Source organism: Triticum dicoccoides, chromosome 4A (assembly GCF_002162155.2).
Source record: "Triticum dicoccoides isolate Atlit2015 ecotype Zavitan chromosome 4A, WEW_v2.0, whole genome shotgun sequence".
Lineage (NCBI taxonomy): Eukaryota > Viridiplantae > Streptophyta > Magnoliopsida > Poales > Poaceae > Triticum > Triticum dicoccoides.
In genome coordinates this window covers 506,823,787-506,842,587 of record NC_041386.1, presented here as the reverse complement: position 1 = coordinate 506,842,587, position 18,801 = coordinate 506,823,787, and the positions used below count along the sequence as shown (strand labels likewise).

The 18,801-nt window shown below is 44.4% G+C and overlaps 2 protein-coding genes and 1 long non-coding RNA gene across 10 annotated transcripts; 1 reads left to right on the top strand and 2 right to left on the bottom strand.

Annotated features, from left to right (window-relative positions):
• Positions 1 to 231: 231 nt before the first annotated feature.
• Positions 232 to 11,445, top strand: LOC119286445. Of its 6 annotated transcripts, none has more exons than XR_005140445.1 (9): positions 303 to 892; positions 1,940 to 2,057; positions 3,547 to 3,765; positions 4,773 to 5,159; positions 5,890 to 6,002; positions 6,105 to 6,239; positions 7,299 to 7,476; positions 8,866 to 10,450; positions 11,025 to 11,445. It is a non-coding gene; the product is annotated as an uncharacterized LOC119286445 (long non-coding RNA). The 6 variants fall into 6 exon arrangements; XR_005140448.1 differs by having other exon boundaries at positions 309 to 892; positions 8,998 to 10,450; XR_005140446.1 differs by having other exon boundaries at positions 311 to 892; positions 8,989 to 10,450.
• On the bottom strand, positions 1,203 to 9,600 carry LOC119286444. Its single transcript, XM_037565826.1, has 2 exons — positions 9,275 to 9,600; positions 1,203 to 2,109 (listed from the first exon to the last, which is right to left on the bottom strand). The coding sequence occupies exons 1-2, from the start codon at positions 9,566 to 9,568 to the stop codon at positions 1,720 to 1,722; spliced, it is 684 nt and encodes a 227-aa protein (XP_037421723.1). The 5' UTR covers positions 9,569 to 9,600; the 3' UTR covers positions 1,203 to 1,719.
• Positions 11,446 to 13,504: 2,059 nt separating the features above from the next.
• Positions 13,505 to 16,399, bottom strand: LOC119286442 (F-box protein At4g22280-like). Of its 3 annotated transcripts, none has more exons than XM_037565825.1 (4): positions 15,144 to 16,399; positions 14,747 to 14,908; positions 14,494 to 14,647; positions 13,506 to 13,927 (listed from the first exon to the last, which is right to left on the bottom strand). In XM_037565825.1, coding segments are annotated over exons 1-4 (1,218 nt in total). In that variant the 5' UTR covers positions 16,044 to 16,399; the 3' UTR covers positions 13,506 to 13,925. The 3 variants fall into 3 exon arrangements, with proteins under 3 accessions (XP_037421720.1, XP_037421722.1, XP_037421721.1); XM_037565824.1 differs by having other exon boundaries at positions 13,506 to 13,861; XM_037565823.1 differs by having other exon boundaries at positions 13,505 to 14,647.
• Positions 16,400 to 18,801: the final 2,402 nt, after the last annotated feature.

Genomic DNA, 18,801 nt, shown 5'->3' with positions numbered 1-18,801 from the left:
CACGCCCTCCCTCCTAGGTATAAGCCCCATAACAGCAGTAGACTAACTTGATTTGTTTCGCAAACCCCCAGCCAACACAACAGCAGTAGACTTCCTCCCACGTCATCGATCCGTGGTGAGGTGAACCGGCCAATCAAGAGGGGAAACACAGTATCCACCATCCATCTATTCAGATCACCGTCCGATATGCATATCTTAGTAGTAGAATATGAAAAAAAGATGAGATCGATCCGTGGGTAAAACACCAGCGACCAATCAAGATTGAGGAGAACCCTTCCCTTCCCACCCATTGAAAAGGGAAGGAGACGCCCCCACCTACCCCACAACGCACGGATCACACTTAACACACAGCCCCCCATCCCGCTCCCGACGAACCGCCGCCACCACCCACCGCTCACACCCACCTCACCGCCGGCCATGGCCTCCCTCACCCTCTCCTCCTCCCCGACCGGGAGAAGAGAAGGCAAGATAGGAGAAGAGGGAGGGAGATCCACCACGACCGGTCAGGTCAGGCGGCACGCCCAGACCCGTCGTCGGCGAGCTCCTCTGCTCCGGGAGATCAGGAGTGTGGGGGCGGCAACCTTATCTTTCTCGGGACGCCGCCCTTCCTCTGCCCAAGCTGCTCCCATTCCCAGTGAACGACCACGGCGCCGGACACAACCACGCACCGGCCCGGCAGCCATGGAAGGTCAGGTGTCTTGGTCCGTCAGCTTCTTCTCCATGGACATGGAGGTCCCGCCATGGAAGGCCTGGAGCCTGATGCGGTTTGGCAGCTCCCCTGCCTCCCTCCCTGATGCGCGCAGGCAGTTGCACCACCTACAAGACGGTCTGCTTCTTCTCCATGGAGGTGTCGCCGCTGCTCCGACCCTAGTGCCGGCCGACGCCATGGAAGGTATCTCTCTGCTCCCTCTCCCTCTCATGCTCTGCTGTGGGTGCCATTGAATTTTCTTGCTGCATGGCACCACATTAGCCGAGGTCTGAGAAGAAAAGAAAACTGAAACTTTCTTCGTTCAGAGACGGGAGGAGAGAAGAAAACTGAAAACCGCACCACATTAGCTTGCTAGAGTGCATCTATCTGCTCATGCGCATGTGACCTACGAATCTATCTTGTTTCAACTTGTAGTCTTCTTTTTGGGATAAAAGGGAAGTATACTGATGACTTGTTGAACTCTGTTTGACTCACAATTTGTAGTCTTGCTTTCTTCAAATACATCATCAGCATGTGTATTTGTGTTATGTATGCTCAAGACACTGCCAAATTGAATGTGTCCTACAGTTGGCCTTAATTGTCAACACCTAATACACCTCTGTAACTTGCACTGCATTCTCCGCCTGACTTTGGGCCTTGCTATGTGCGCTAGTAAGGTGGGGTTACTACTTCACATTTCCTCCATTCAAACTGTTGGAAGCAAAGCTAAGGGCAGCTGACATCCATATTTTAAGCATTTTAGAAACATACCCTTCTTTATATTCTAATAAAGTGCAGCGTTGCTAACCTGACAACCCACCACCACGATGGTGATGTTTTGCTAACTCTAAGATGATGATGATACATTCATCTTCTAGACACATTCAAATCTGAGACGGTTGCATTCCCAGACCATGTAATAACTCTTGAAATAATTCTTTATCACCTCTCAAGCTATTTTTTTTCATAATGGGCGATGGTGGTTTCAGACTAACATCATATATGATACACTTCTTTACCTGTATCAGCAGCTAATATAGAACCACAAATGAAAATGTTCTCAAAAGGTGCATATTTAACATGTGTTTTTTCGAAAGGGTGCCGCAGTATATGCACCTGAAAATTATTCTAGCCATGTATGCGACAGACAATGATTCTCCTGCAAATTTCCACAGCAATCCGTATGTCTGTTGTTTAACTTTTCTACCGTCTCCACTAACCACTGTGTGTGTTGCTATGCTATCTGAACAGGTTTCGATTGGAGCCGCTCCCCTCCCTGATGTGCGCGCGTGCAGGTGTTCCGTGTGCTTCCTTCTTTCCCTCCTGGGACGCCGCTCTCCTGCTGCTCTGACGCCATGGATGGACACATGTAAGTATTTCTCTTGTCTCCCCTTACACTCGGTTCGTCTCCTTCCTCCGGCCTGAATTTGCACATGGACGGTCAGTTATGCTTGTATGGTTGCACCTCTGTATTCTCATTGTTCAGAATCTGCATAAAATATGTCCCATTTTTGTCGATTGGTGTTGAGACAACCTTTCTTGTTATTGAATTCGAATAAAGTAGCTTATTTTCCTTTCTATTCCCCCCTTTTCTAGTTTGGATTTATTATTCATTTGGTCTTCTTTGTTACATGTAAACTGAACAGCTTTTTGCTTGCTGGCCCCTCAGGGGGAAATGATCTTACGTGAGCCTGCAATCGAAGTTGTGTTCTTGGTTAGTGGGAGTTTTAGCCAACAAAAATGACAGGTTACCTTACACCTCAGTTTCTCATAGCATCGGAGTTGTTGTGCTGCTTGGAGATCAATCGCTGTTTGCTCGCTACTTACTTGGTGCTGGTGAGCGATGCTGGGTGAACATATGTTCCTTGGTCGAATTAGTCAGTTTGCTCATGTAGTATTAATTGTGTCCAGTGGCTAAGATCTGTTTTTGTTGGCCATGGTTGACTGTTCTTTGCTCTAGAGAAGATTTATGATTTTTCTGTGATTCTTTTGATTCTGTTGATTGATATGTTCAGATAGTGGCTACTTGCTGTTGTTACTCACCACTGGAGCTTCTTCTTCTAACCATGATTTTCTTTTGAGCTTTTTGGTTTGTTGTGTGTGCTGGAGTGTTTTCCTTGTCCATGTTTGTGTGCTGCTGTTTGTGATTGGTGCTTCAGGCTGTGGGTGGTCTGTTTTGGTTGTGTGCTGGTTTACCCAGCCTCATTTTCTTCTGGTTGTTGACATGGTCGCTTGTTATCATCGTATTAAATAGTAGACTGTCATTTTCTGATCTGACTGTTATCTTGAACTGCTTTCAAATCAAGCTGAAAGAATCCCCCATTCTAAAAGCAGCATATTTCTTATCTTTGCCCCAGTCTATGTAGGACTGTATAGGAACAAAGAGGTAGTGTACTTGATTGTGGTGTTCCCACTCCACTGTTTATCTAACCTTATCACATCTACCGTGTATAATGATGAAATAATCTAGGATGAAAGCATGAGTATATATGCTGATGTGTTAGTGGTGATCATGGTTAAACTTTGAGTAAAACTGGACCATCCATCCCTTTAGAATGTTCAGTTTCGATGAATATGCAACAACCCTTTTTGGTTAAAGTAAATAAACTAAAATTTCTCCCTGTTTGCGTATGCTTAATTTTGGTCTCTTGTGATGATGTATGTGCTTGTTATATATAGTGGCACTAGGTAGTGATGTTTCTAGAAGAGGATTGTGATGCTTGGATGCCTGACATTGGAAAACAATTTATGACTGTTATGCATCTCCATGTGCTGCAATTTCTGCGCTTCCGCTGAAGTTTTTATCATATATTGAAAACAAAACTTGGTCTAAAAAGGATGTCTTGCTTGTTAATCAGGTACCAACACCTGGGACAAGATCAAGATGCGGGTGCATAAGAAGGTGATCGACCTCACCAGCTCCTCGGATGACATCAAGCAGATCACCTGGATCGCCATGGATAGGTCAAGGTGACCTTAAAGGGTGCCTAGGACAAGCAACTGCTGGCGGAGGGCCCTGTGAGGATGCCCACCAAGGTGCTCAACATGACCACCTAGGAAGTCCGTTTTTGGCAAAGGTGACCTTTCTTGCCTCTATTGGATCCCATATACTTGGTTGATTTGTATGGTACCTACTCCTGTCGTGCCATTATGGCGAGAATTGTTAATTTGGTCTTTGCTTGCTGGTACCTTATAGTATGCGGCTGATGCTTGTTGTAACTAAATGTGGTGCATTATCCTCTCTAATGGTGTCTGGGTACTGATCCAGCTTCATATATCATATGTAGTAAATCATTCTGCATGTTTTCTCCCCTTTTTGTAGTAAGAATCATTATGCTGCACTTGCACATAGCTTTTATTTGGATGTTTGATGCATGTCATGTTCAATTGAAGAGTTCCTAACTATGCCTCATGTTTGGAATGGTCAAATCTCCATGTGTAGCAAATCATGGATTTGTGAAGCTTAAATCCATCCTGAATGTGTGTATCTTACTCTTGCCATTTTCTTTGATTAGCAACATGCATGAGTACACAGATTTGTGAACGTGCATGGGATCGATTTTTATATATGTATATTGTCACGGCTTTCATTTCAGTTCATTACTTGTATAGCTGGTTCTAGGCCCAGTTTGGTCCTTTATGGTTGTGTGTGGGGCTGGTCCAGTTTGGTCCTTTATTGGCTGATTGCATTTGTTAACAAGACAATAAATTTTTGTAGACGGCCTGGTATCAAGATGTTAATTATGAGTTTCTCAGCCAATTGAATGTTTGATAGATAATCTATGGCTCTACTATATCTATGAGTACATTCATTGTTTATAAGGCGGCAAAGCGACCTAAGGCGAGCACCACCCGCTCTAGCGCCTAGGCAACGCCTAAGCGTCTAAGGCGGACATATTTGTAAGGCGCTGCCAGGGCGTCTTATTACCTAAGCGCCTAAGGCAGGACACCTTAAAAACAATCAGTGCATTATGAGTTTCTTGGGCAACCCTGTCCCTTCTAATTGAATCATAATATGAATTTTATGTTTCTTTAACAGAATTGTTGATAATCTTTGACTTGTTTTTGTGGTTACCATGTCCAGCTGTGTCATAACCTCCCGGTCCAGCTACTATGGCTCAATGGACCACCTCCTCCTCGGCCAGTACCGATGCAAAGGAGATAAGGGGTTCATCGTGCCAAGCAAGGTTCATGGTGGTAGGCTCGGTCTCCGGCCATGGCGTCTTCCGTTGGTCCTGCTGCTGTGCGACAGAGGCGGTTTTGTTCGGCATCAGCTACAAAACAGCTATGGTGGTCGAGTTCATGGCCGTCGAGCCACGGCTATGGTGGTCGCGCTGCGTTCATGGCCATCGAGCCACGGCTATGGTGGTCGCGCTGCGTTCATGGCTATCGAGCCACGGCTATGGTGGCCGCGCTGCGTTCATGGCCATGTCTGGTCAGGGTTTGGTCTCCTTGCATAATGATGAAGCAGGTATTGTGCCTTAGAATGTTAAGGCTTGCTACATGAGCTAATTAGGTCCTCTGGCTTGCTAATTAACTCTGATCTTCTAGGTGTACTTCTTCTATCATGTTTTTTTTATAGAAAGACTGTAACGGAACCCCCTACAGTATAATTGGTGCAACAAACCCAAATTGCAAGTACCGTGCCTTGAAGCTGGGTGGGTGGGAAGGCATCAGCCCCTTCCCACCACTAGGCTATGCCTTAGTCTGCAATTGTATGCTTTCCTTGATGTTGTGAATATCAATTGATTCACTAAATAGGTAGGTACTGGTTCTCACTGTAGATTCTGGTTATAGTACATGGTATCACTGTGTCATGTGCATGTTTGGGTCTTCCTTATGTAGCGTGATTTACACCTATGCCAATGGTGAGTACCAATTGTTTGTGCAGTGCTTGTGTTCTGCATAGAGTAGCAGGTCATGAGTTTTTGTGGCGTGTTCTTGTGTGTGACGTACAGGCGTCTAGTACTTATCTTTGACCATGTGCTATTTCCTTGTCTTTGCTGAGGATTTCCTCTAAATCTGAGAAGAAGAGATGCTACCCCGATCTTCCTTTATTTTTCTGAAAATTGGAACATTGCCTTGTCATGCTGTGTGTAGTTAACACTTCTTTGATCCATGCATGCATACTTATGCAATATAGCTCATGTGTGTGCAGTAGTTTGACATCTTTTTTCCTCTGTGTTGTGATGCATGTGCAGCTGCTAATCGGGAACCAGCCATTGGTGTACCGCAATAAGGTCACCGCCGCCTGCATGGGCAGAGTTGCCGCCAAGCTTGAGTCAATGGAGCCCTGCTCCAGCCTCAAGGATAGGTGAGGTAGCTGCTCCGTTCTTTGTGGATCCCCATGATTTGTTTTTTGTTGTTGTTTTTCGATCTGAGCTCAAGATGTGTTATGCGTGTTGTCCTTGTGCAGGAGAAGGGGTTCATCGAGCCAGGCAAGGTGCACGGTGGTAGGCAGGCTTGGTCTCCAGCCTCACCGTCTTCTGTTGGCCCCTTTTTGCCATGTGGCAACGGCGGTGCTGTTAGGAATCGGCTAAAAACTGGCATGGTGAGCTCCTCTCCTTCCTCTTCTCCTTGCCTCTGGTTACTCTGAGTTTGTGTCGACCGAGCCACGGCTATGCCATGCCAGGATCTGGCCTCTAATGGTCACTGTGGATGGATGCTATGTTTCCTGTGATGTGCTATGGTTCATATGAATTGCCTCATAATTGAGCCATTGGTCCATGTGTATGCGTTTTGCTCTTGTGAGCTATTTGACAGGAGTTTATTAAGTGTGTAGTGTAAATGTGTTCTGCATAAAAGCTTATCATTCTAAGATAGATATAGCATGTACAAACTCTTCTTATGATTATATGGCTCACAATCTCAAGCTTGAGGGGTTGGTTGTGGTGCTAGAGTTGTTGGGGTGTAGGTGGGATGTTAGTTTTAACTAGCTGGTGGTGCTGGTGACTCCGCTAAGCTCCTAGTGAGGTCTTGTATTGCTGGATTTATTGATTAATGGAGTTTTTACAGCAAGGTAGAGTTGCTATCTTTCCCTAATGAACATATCGAAAGTAGCAAATCTGCTCTGCAATTAAGTGGTAGATGGTGCTCGTTTCTGCAGATTTCAGACTACTATTAATTTGTGTGCACACGCAAGAAAATTGGGTACTAGTAGTTTGCAACTTTGGCATTCCAACTGGATGGATGGATGTACTCGTCTGCAGTTTCTTTCTTTCTTTCTTTCTTTAGGAGAAACCAAGCAAATCTGATTGAGGAACAAGGTGTATTTACTTGGACTAGACTAATTAGTTAGAGCCAAATAATCAAAATCAAATCAAATGGCAGCCAGCCACCCAATGCCGGTGTGTCTTTGTCTTAAGGCTTGGAATCATCCATACTTCACTTCAATAGAATAGCATAGCATAGCATACATGGGCGTGATGTGAAAATTTCCTCAATACCATGTATGTACGTATGGATGGATGCAGAACTGGTTTTACTAGTAAAAGCTGGAGCATGACAGGGAAGTGCACATGCATAATTAATCAAAATTTCTTGGTTGAGTTGATATACACTCCTTCATTGATGATTGATTGATTAGAACTGGAAGAAAACCTTTTTGCAGGGGCTTGCGAACCAAAGTATCAACTTGGAGCTCCTCTCTGCCCAAATATATGACATACGTAAAGATCCCAAACCAGCAAGGTCTTGCGCATGCGGTGGCCGCCTTTTGAATATCTTCAGCTTGGTCTCATCGTCTTCGTCCAGCTCTCCAATGTCAACGATGGCTACAAACATTAAAGGTGAGACCTCCTGCCTTCTCTTCCCCCCCTTGCTCTGGGCACGTGATCATCGAGCCACAACTGTTTAGGTTTTTGGTAAATGATGCCTTGATGGCCATGTCTGACAGTTGACAGAAAGTTGCACTGTGATGTGCTTGAATTGCAGACTCTCAGTTTGATTTTCGCCATTTCACTTTTTATATTCTATAGGTAAAGAGTAGTATTGGGGGTTTGAACCCAGAATCTGCATGTCATGATTTGAGTCAGGATAAGAAGTCAAAATCTCATGAAGGTAGTACAAGGGGGAATCACTTTCTAGACATAGGTGTGGCCAAGTCCCATTTTGAAATCGTAGTTTTTTGAATTGTTTGTTCGATAGCACCGTTCAGGCGCACATTTCTCCTTAAATTGCTCACCCAACTGGTGGTGCAAACGACTCATCACAATTACCTTGAGTCACACAATCCATTTTTAATGGAGTAAGCCTATGTGATCCTCTTGTCCTTCTCAGAGCACACGATGAGAAGGCAAACATTTAGGTCAAGCCATCTCAGTTTGCTGCATTCAAATTCCAGACCAATTAATCTCCACTTTTAGTTTAAGCCCTGAGATGATGGCAAACCAACTCAGATTGTGGCAGTTGGTTGTAGAAATGTTCACTCACCCTTCCAGATTATTACTTGAGGTTACATATGCTATACATATAAACTATGCTAGTGTTTGATAGCGATCTGTTGGGCATAGTATTGTTTTTGCTGGGGTCTATCTATTTAGAGTTTAGTCATAGATTTGCCTAGTATTATTTTTGCTTGTAAAGTACAACCTCTGTGAACAAATATAAGACGTTTTATGGACTTGTGTCGAGTCTCTAAAACGTCTTATATTTATTTACGGAGGGAATAGTTATCTTGTAGGCACATAGATAGATAAAGGGATCATGGAGGCATATATTAGCGAGCTTGGGCTGGTTCTAGGTGTTGAGAATGAAAAGTCGTGGCCATTTTCTAGTTCATGACGAAGCAGAATTTTGTTTTAGATCATGTATGTTTGACTAATTGCCAAGTTTTCGTCATTTTTCTCAGCCTGTGAAAATTCCGGCCCTTGTGAAACAAGGAAATTTGTTTCTTTTTTTGTTGCACACTTGTAGCTAAAGATTGACTAGGACATTGCTGTCTTTTTATTGCCGCTTGATCGGAACCCTTCAGTCTCGTTGATAGCTAGCATGCCCTGTGACTAATGATTACTCGAGGAACTCTTATTTACTCTTGATAATTTACTAAGAAAACTCTGCAGTTTAACGGACTGAGTTGATTGATCTTACTTTTGATGGGTTTTGTTGTTGGAAACAACGCAAACTAGGAGGGGGTCCTTAGATGGCTGACTGAAAGTTATATGTTTTGTTGTGTGCAGATTATGGAACACACACATTGCACTTTTTTAGCTTAGTCTCAGCCTACTGGACATTGCTTCTAGTTTCTTGCTTTAAACTCATATGTGTTGGCAATTCTTTTCTTTGTTTTTGCTGTGACGAAGAGCTTCTAGCTATGAGAGGCAAAAGAAGATGGTCGTCCGAATCCTTGAGCTTTTAGCTTTGGTGGCGCGCGAAGAGAAATGTTTGTTTTCGGACTCGAGGCAGACCAAGCAACTAGGCTTGTTTGTAATGAAATAAAAAACATGAGGGCGCCGACTGCAAAATTTTGTCCTTGTTTGTAACTGGCAGAGTGTGGATGGGGAATAACCTAAACATGCAAACCCAGATTATGAAGGCTAGGATGACATTATGAAGGAGAGTAAAGATGGGAGTTCCAAGTAAGTATACCATTCCAGCGTGAGCTACCAGCTCCAAATTCACAGCAGCCGACAAGCCTCCAAGAAGCACGCAGCGGCCGCTATGGTCATCGTCACCAGTACATTCTGCACAGCTGCCACAGCACTGCCCCAGCTCACCTCCTTTGCAGCACGCCATGGTCGCCGGGGGGCAGCAGAGCGTCCAAGAAATCCTTGAGATGTTGGGGCCTGTCCCACCCGTCCTTGGGGCTGATGTGCAGGCGGCGGATGGATCTCCAGGCGTGGCGCCAGCGGCCGGCCAGCACGCTTGTCCGGACCGCGTCATTCGCCGGCAGGAAGCCAAGGGCGTGCTGGAGGAGCGCTGAGCCGATCCTCGCTGCCGGGCATGGATGCTTTCCTGGCCTTGCAAAAATAGCTGGACAACCCGTCGAACAGGTAGTGAGCACCACCGCGCTGGATCGATGCTGTGGTGACAAGAAAACAATGACGAAATGAAGCAAAGAAGCGGGGGAAAAAACACGGTGGAAGACGAGCTTACCTCACCGAGGCTTAGCTTCACTCGCCGCTGCGCAGGGCCAGGGATGCGGCGCAAATGCAAGGAATCGTCCAACCCCAACGGAGAAGACAAAGCGCGTGAGAGCTCTCTATTTCAGCTCAGCTCAAGGACGAGATGGGGTACGAGATGGAGTGGTGGAGAGCACAGAGCAGTTATTACCACCAGGAAGAAGCTCACCTACTGTACTAGAGGGACTGAGATCCAGTGACTCGTCTTCAGCAAGTCACGTTGTAACTGGCCGCCAATCATCCGCCGTTGAAACCACATCCAAAGAACCGCAGTGAAGGAAAGCAAAAAAGGCTCACACTTATGTCCAGGCACCCATCCAGCACAGATTTGTGGCGGGGAAAAGGAGGACAAGGATGGCTTTGGCGCGAAGAGCCAGCTCGGAGCAGCCGAGCACCGTCGCCGCGGAGGGTAGGCAGCGCCGCGCGGCCGTGAGGGCAAGGGAGGAGTGCCCCGACGGGCCGGGAAGCTGCTGCTGCAAGCGCCGCGCGAGCCGGGGAGGAGGTCCGCCGCAGATCGAGCAGGAGCGCCGCCCGCGCGGGCCAGGGAGGAGCGCCGCCGTAGATCAGCTACGCCGGCCGACCTCCTTGCTCACGTCACTCGGACCCGCCCGCCCCTCCCCGACGCCGGCCCTCTAGCTACCAGGTGAGTGAGGCGACCCTACCGCAATCCCATCTCGTCCCACCAGCAATTCCCCGACGGCGTTGTTCTTCTGGAGCGCCACCGGTTGTGCAGATAGTGGATTTGAGTGGATTCCCTTAAATTGAACTGTACTAAGAATTTTTCCATTGAAATTCAGTATTGTGCTTGATGTGTCTCTTAATAGAAGATCTGAAGAAAACTATACAGTGAAAGCATGGAAATATTGTTTGATGCTTCTATGCAATGACAAGTAGTTTTTGAATTATACTGATGGAAATTGACATGTACTGTGTATTGTTTTGAATTTCAATGACAAGTACCGTGAAAGCATGGAAATTGACATTGGCAAGTAGCAAATCTGAAGTATGTATTGATGGAAATTTACAAGTAGCAATGTGAAGTAGCTTTTAAATTTCTCTGATGGAAATTGACATGTACTGTGCATAACAACCAAATCATGTATATGTACTGTGAATAACAACCAATGTTTTTTTTGCATATGAGCTTGTCTTGTTGCATTGCTTAGTCACCAGATCGGTCCGCCACTAATTGTACGTGTCTTTTTGGTTTTTGGCAGAATTTGGGTTGTGCAATGACAGAAATCAGCAAAAGGATACCTCAAGTTGGTATGAGATTCAGAGATTCACATGAGGCCTGGGTGTTTTGGGTAGAATATGGGGGTCACATAGGTTTTGATGTGAGGAAAAGATGCATCAACTTAAGCAAATTTGATGGAAAGGCGACTTCATGCAGATTTGTTTGTTCCCATGAAGGCATTAGAAGGAAGGGACAAACCGACCGTGAGCCAAAACATTTTAGAGCTGAAACAAGAACTAATTGTAGAGTTCAGATGGTTATTAGATTGGATCGAGCTGCAGAAAATTATGAAGTTACTGATGTTGAACTGGAACACAACCACTATCTTCAATTGCCACAAACACGCCACTTGTTGACTGCATGTTGTAGAGTATTGGATGGAAATAACAAATTTGCTATTACCATTGGGAGTTTGCATGGTGATTTGCTGTTTGAGGAGGAGCACATAGTGATAGGTGATCCTTTGACCCAAAAGGTTTCTTGTAGTTGTGGAATGTTCAATAGGACAGGAATATTGTGTGGACATGATCTAAAAGTTCTTGACTTGATGAAACATAAAGACATTGCCAAAACATTATATCTTAAAGAGATGGACTAGAGAAGCACGCAATGGAAGTGCACTTGATTCCGTTGCTCCATGCATTGAGGATTTACTCAATGCAGCCACTAGTGCTATGAGTGAACCATATAAAGACAGAAAATGTTGACCCAAAAGGAACTTTAGCTTACCTTTGCAAAAAAACTGTTCTCGTATCTCTACCATATTCTTTTATTCAATACATATATAAGCTGTTAGTATTGTTACATTTGTATTGTTAGCTGACATAAAACTGTTGACTGAACGGCCAAGGCTGAAGCATTTTCTTTGTTAAGCTGTGTTGGATGGATGCCCAAGTGTAGTGTGGGGGCCTTTTTTTTGCTTTGGGTCACTGCTGTCCGTTAGATGTTGTTTGGAGGGCTGATGAGAGGGAGCCAGTTACAACGTGACTTGCTAGAGGCAAGTCACTGGATCTCTATCCGTACTAGAGTTGTGGAGTGTCTTGATTGCGGAACCTCACGGGCTACCGCTGCTTGTGTGATGGCTGATGGGACTACAGCAATGCTACATTCACGGGGGCTTTACGGGCGTTTTACGGGGCTAAGCGGACGTGGGTTGCGCTAATTGGGCGTTAGGCGACGCGGGCCCACCCTGAAAATTAGGGGGGTGAGATTAGTGAGGGAGAAAAGGAAAGTCCGTTGATTAAGTAAAAAGTAGCCCGTGAGTGTAGCATTTTTTATGGGACTATTATATACGCCCGCCGTAGCTTTGCCTTGCAGTCTTGCAGAGTACGTACTACTGTACACTCCAGTCCTTGCGGTTCTACAGGTCGTAAACTTTTTCATTTTTGAACGGAATCACCTCCATCGCCTCCACCTCCAAGTGAGCGTGCCGAGGCCAATACCAACGCGGCGGCGACCCAAACAGACACGGTTTTTTGTTCTTTTTTCCGTCTAAACCCAAGAGATGGCTGTGTGAGATGGTTTGAGGATCGGTGTTAGAGATGCCCTTATCAGGTAGCCCCAAAAGATGCCTCAAGAATGGTTTTGCTTGCTTTGGAGTTCTAGCAATTCAAAACCAACACATTTGTATATACTTCGCACATAACAGTTATGTCCATAACCATGTATTTATCCTTCATTTGAATCAAAGTCAGAAAGTGTTTCAGATCATTTAAATCTGAAGAGTTTCACTAGTGGAACAAAATAGTGCCGTATGAACAATAAATACACTAACAAATATTACCTCCGTCACAAATTAGTTGTCTTACATATATATATATATATAGATACCTAACAATAGTTCGGGAATAAGGATGACAATTTTATCCATGGACATGGATATCCATGGATATCCGACCCGAATGGATAGGGTTTGGATATGCTTTTGTGTCCATGGACGGCGCCCAAACCCGACCCAATTGTTTGTGGATAGGGCATGGATATAATCTTGTATCCATGGATATACCCAAAACCGACCCGATAGTATGACTTAATGGGGGGAAATATGCTATCCCTGCCCCACGCTCATATGTCCCACAATAATTTTACAATTTTTTTATCTAAAACATGCATAAGAAATTACACAATCCCCATTGTAACTTTTTTTAGTTGATATTCAATCCCCTCCATAGCATACTCCAACACCCCTCTCCTTATTTTTACCTCCTTAAATGACTCGTCATTCTCATCTGTTAGAAAAATACTAAATGATCTTAAGTTGTTAGTGGATGTTAATTTACCATAAATGAAGCCTAGCCTGCCATGAGGTGAAGAATGGAAGAGTTTATGTTAATATTGTGTTATGTCTTATTTATATGTCTCGAGAGGACCCAATGGATATCCAATGGGTATGGATATCCATCGGATTTGGACATGGACACAATTTTTCACCCATGGATTTTTTCATGGGCGGGCAAAGACTGTCTTCATGGATATGGATATGGATTTGATATTGTCCTACCCGATCCAAACCTGACCCATTGCCATCCTTATTAGGGAAGGAGCGAGTATGAGATATGGCGCAAGGTTCCGACACATTAATACAACAACAGAAGTCAAAATACATCTTCAGCGAGATAAATCAGTCAAGGGAGGGCGATTAAAAAAATAGTACATGTCACTACTTTTTCTAAGCTGCTTCACCGAGTCGAACCAACATGAATGTCCAACAAAAGGTCGCATCCTCGTCACTGCTGCAAACTGCATTCGTTCCTTAATACAGTAATTAAGATGAAATAGGCCATATGTCTTCAGCCAAGGTCTTCTCTCCCTAGAAACCTTTACATGTATGGAAGGATGAGAAGCTTGCGGGGGTGTCACTTGGGAAACAAGGAATTTCAGCTCCTTGACAAGGAATCAATGGGCCACAAGATTCAGTCCATAATTTTTCATATTTTCACATATCAAACTGCAGAATAATCTAATTACTCAAAAGTTTGCACGTTTCAACAACTGGTTAGAGTTGAGATCTTGATTTAACTGTTAGGATTAGCTCTCTAGCAATGGCATCCAGTGGTTTAATAACAAATACTCATGTCAAGATTTTCAGACAATCTGTCTAATTATGAAGAATCAGATGGCCCTAGCAAATAATTATAGACCATAATGTTGACATTGTAAGCCAATAAGTAAACAAACTGAATTGCAACTGGAATAGGAGCCACAAAATGTCAGAACTGTTCAACAAAATCAACATGCCGTGCTACCATTTGTGCAGTGCATTTCAATCTAAACACCATTGTAGTTAACACTTCCAAACAGCACATTGAGTTATTTTCCACCCACCAAATGCAGAGCAGGCTTCTCATTACTGGTATAACATTCACTCTTTCTACTAAACTAGGAACTTCAAAATGAAGGCAAACTGCAGAAATGTAGAAAGCGTGGGGTGCTGTTGATAGTTAGCTTACATATGTTAAGTGTACCAAGGAACTTCAAAATTTTGAGAACCTCCGCATCAACCGAGTTACATTTGACTTCGACTGCCTTAAGATGTTTTGATATTGCAGCTGAGGTCTCCACTGCATTGTAACCTCCTTTTATTTCCACTTTATGATTAGGTCCCTGCAGGCAAAAAAGATTGAATCAAAACCGATCAGATAATCGATAGTGTAGCTTTACAGTGCAAGTTAAAGAATTCCCATTTTGACAAAGTATATATACCTTGGAAAAGAACTGAAGAGTGAGAATCTCCAGAAATGGTGAGTGTTCAAGAATAAAAGCTAGTGCGCGGAAGTCGTCAGGCACGCACCAGTATTCATTGAGTAACAAGGTCTTTAACTTACTAAATGTAGGGCACCATATCAAATCCCTTCTGAAAATAAACTGCAGAAATTGCAAACCAGAGAGAACAAATTAATCGTCACTGCAAACATGATGATTGTTTTTTTTTATCTCAAGATTACATGATGATTGTTTTGAGCGTGGGGAATAATGTAAAAGCTCTACTAGCTGGTTGCATTGTTTATGACTTTCTAAGAAGCATCATTTAGATGGTCATAGATATTGCAACAGATATATAATAGGACCGCAAATGTAAATGGGGTTAAAACATACATACCGTGTCATGTTCATCTATCAATGTCAAATTCTCAGCCTCTGATAAACCTTTGAGAAGCACCGAGTCATGAGAGTTAACAGCCTGTAGATCGTAACAACCTTGACAGTCCTCGTTGTGGCAATCCCAAGAGTCGGAATAAAAACACCTGTCCACAGATTCTTTGATAAATCTGACGAATGCAGCCTTCAACGACGGCATGCTGTCAAGCACAGGAGTCCTGTCCCAGTTGTCCTCGAGTCGTAGAGAAACGAGACTTGGAGCGTAAATACGAGTACGGGCATGCTGATTGAAACTGCTATCAGCAATGGCCAGGCGTTTTAGAGACTTTGAAGAGATCCTCCTGACATGGACGAAACAGCCATTGATGATTACTAGATCTTCCAGCACCGGACAGCCGGCAAAATCGAGGAAGCTGTCGTTTAACCCTGTGTCAATGAGCTCTAGCCTCGTCAGATGCTGAGAGGCAAGAGGCAGGTTGTCTACGTAAAAGTAAACACCATAGCCGTCCCGAGAGATATCGAGCCGGAGCAGCCGAACTTGGCAGAGCATAATGTGCCGGATCCAGAGGCTCACACGGGGCACGTCGTCGTCGGAGACCACGGCGAACCTGAGCTCGCACGTGTCGATCGGCGCTCGACAGCGAAGGAGCAGAAGGTGGTTCACAAACTCGCGGAGCTCCTGGACGGGCGTCACCTCCGACTCATGGACACCGGTGATGCGCAGGCCTGTGGCGGATTTCCAGAGGCCGCGCCAGCGCCGGGCGAGCACGCAGGTCCGCACGGCCTGCTGCGCCGGGAGGAAGGAGAGCACGTGCTGCAGGAGATCGTCCGGTAGGGCGCCGATGATGCCCTCGCCGCGGGCCAGAGCGGCCCTCTTGTTGCCTTCTTGCGGCCGAGGCATTCCGTCGAACAGGTGGCAGGCGCCGAAGCTGCGGCACAACCGTACAGCTGTGCAAGACACGATCACGGAATGCCGGCGTGGTGGCAAAGAGGGGAGACAGATGCAGGAAGCGCCGGGGTCGCCGCCGCACCTCGCCGCCGGCAGCTTTCCCGCCGGAGCCGAGGGTGGAAGAGAAGAATGGCAACTGATACGAGCGACCGACGCGATGCTCAACGTACAGAGGCCGACCAACGACGCGAAGGTCGCTACTGATACGAGCAACCGAGCGCCATGGAGACCATCCGGGTTGAGGAGTTGGAGAAATGCGTTTGCGACATGGAAAGATTCGCAGGACCTTCGAGGGAGAAGCTAGCTTGGTTTGCTTGCGGGGTCCCGGCCTCGCGGGATTAAAAGGAGGCGAGTGTAAAATACGCATTTTACCTATCACCGAAAATTTAAATCCAACAATCGCTATACATATACACTAGGAAAAAGGATCACATTTTGCTGCACCACCGAGATACGCTATCACTCTTAATTTTGTGAAATCATGAATATTTTTTTAGACTTGTGAACATATCATAGATTTTGTCTTTAAAGTTATTAGCATTTGCTTCTGATTAATTTGAGTTAAATGTTTTTTTGTTTTCTATCGGAAGAGTAAGTGACTGAAACAAAAAAATGCTACTACCTCCGTCACATAATATAAAAACGTTTTTAACACTAGTGTGTGTCAAAAACGTTCTTATATTATGGGACAGAGGAAGTATAACCCAAGGACACAATTCTTGGTATCGAGCATCTCAAGATAGTTGAAATCAAATGCTGCAAAGAAGACAGGATAATTCACCAAATTGTAAAGATTCTTAGTACCTATGGAGTACCCACGGATCACATTAGCATTGAACAGAATGTTTACAGTTATGACCTTGGGCGTAAGTAACTATTGACATATTTCACTAGTACAGTGTTTCTGTAATCTGCATATGTACCTTTAGATTACCTGTGGGGGGAAGACACTCTTATATTTATTTACAGAGGGAGTATTTGATTAATTTTGACAATGAAAATGTTAAAAATTGCATTTTTAATTTTTTTGAAAAAGTAGTCATTCGATCATTTGGTGAAGCTAGAATTGATTTTTTTCCCTATTGGACTGTTACATAACATCCACATAACATATTGGAGTGAATATCTAAAGCTAAACATGAGCGACATTTGGGCTTAATGCACCATTGGTGCTATACTTATCATGAATACTCAACCTTTATGACCTCATCTCTTGGGCAGCAACAACTAGAGCTGCAAAAGGTGCTTGTTGGTCTTAGTAGTTAGTAGCATGTCTAAGTTGTTGTGAGAAATAATGTTTGATTAGCAAAACTAGCAATCAGTTATGCACTAAATGCTTGGACCTATTATATCCTCACAATGGAACAGTTTTTTTGGCTTGGAGGTGCCCTGAGTACAAGGGCAGTGGTCAGCCAATAGCGCATTCGTTTAGCATTCACATAGCTAGCTCAATGTTTATGTGGGCCCAATCATCCAACTGAATTTTGTATATGATATTGTGTGCATTTCAGCTCCCCTCTTCTATGTGATTGCATCTCCCCATTTCTTCGTGTAGCCTTGTATCATTTCTTTAGAAGGTGTCACATGTGCTTATCACTTGCATCTTTTATTATTTATACAGGTTTCAGTTTCTAGCAAAAGTTCGGCTAGTCTATTATTTCCTGGTTGCTTACTCGCAGGCGATGTCGATGAATGTGGTACCATGTGGTTGCTGGATTTTGTTTACTAGGATCGAATCGTGCGCGTCCCTCTGTCCCATTCTGATGAACCCAGTGCACAATTGCTTATGTGACTTGCGTTCAGTTGGCATACGCTTATTTCCTGTACTCAGTATCCGAGCTACACTGATTTCTCTGTTGGACTTGTGAGTTTTGTTTAGATAGGTTCATGGATCTAGTACTCAAAACTTGTGTCGTATTGTACTCTCTGGCAAGTAAACTTTGGTGATGCTTATCCACGCCTTGCGGACAATGTATTTGCCTTGCACAGTGGGCTATGCTGATTGGATGCGAACAGATCGTTTTTGCTTGGTTGCCTTAAGCATGCCTCCCTCGAAAAAACCTTAGCAATTTCAACGTGGCATGATGATTTCAAAGTGTATAAGTTGGCTGCCAGCAGTTCCTTCTGAATTTAGGCTAGCGATTTAGGTTGTTTCACTTTTGACCTACCATCATACCAAGTACGGCGATTTAGGTGTACTCAATTATGTGCACACAAAAAATAAATGGTGAAAATTTAATGATAGAATTTGCAAAGTTTTTTTGTTCAGGTTTCCCGAGGAAAATTTAATGTAGCTAAGAGATAAAAAAATGAGTAAATAAATGGTGAAACCATTTGATTACTTCAACGGGGGCAAGTGTGGTCAAAAGCAATAGAATTTGAACATGTTTTTTTTCCGCAAAGTTATCCATGTCATTCGCATGCTTTGTTTGATTGGTTTTTTTTTAGCATCAGTACAGACACAAGCGCTCATATACACGCGCATACACTCACCTCTATGAACGCACACACGCACACCCTATCCCTATGAGCACCTTCGAGAGACTGAGCCGGCATATCATCTTGAGATTTACGAAGTCACCGTAGGCGCCTCGTCGTCGACGGGAACGTCTCCTCCTACTGAAAACGTATCGCCAGAAATCCTGAAATAAATCCAGGAATAATGCGAGCACCAGAATTTGAACCCTGGTGGATTGGGGATACCACTGTC

Coding starts and splice junctions, on each gene's coding strand:
- LOC119286444 (XM_037565826.1), bottom strand. CDS start 9,568: ATGACGCGGTCCGGACAAGCGTGCTGGCCGGCCGCTGGCGCCACGCCT. Junction 2,110..9,274: donor TGGTAGCTCACGCTGGAATG/GTATACTTACTT, acceptor GTGCAAATTCAG/GCCGGAGGAAGGAGACGAAC.
- LOC119286442 (XM_037565823.1), bottom strand. CDS start 16,043: ATGCCTCGGCCGCAAGAAGGCAACAAGAGGGCCGCTCTGGCCCGCGGC. Junction 14,909..15,143: donor TGATAGATGAACATGACACG/GTATGTATGTTT, acceptor CAATTTCTGCAG/TTTATTTTCAGAAGGGATTT. Junction 14,648..14,746: donor CTCTTCAGTTCTTTTCCAAG/GTATATATACTT, acceptor TTTTGCCTGCAG/GGACCTAATCATAAAGTGGA.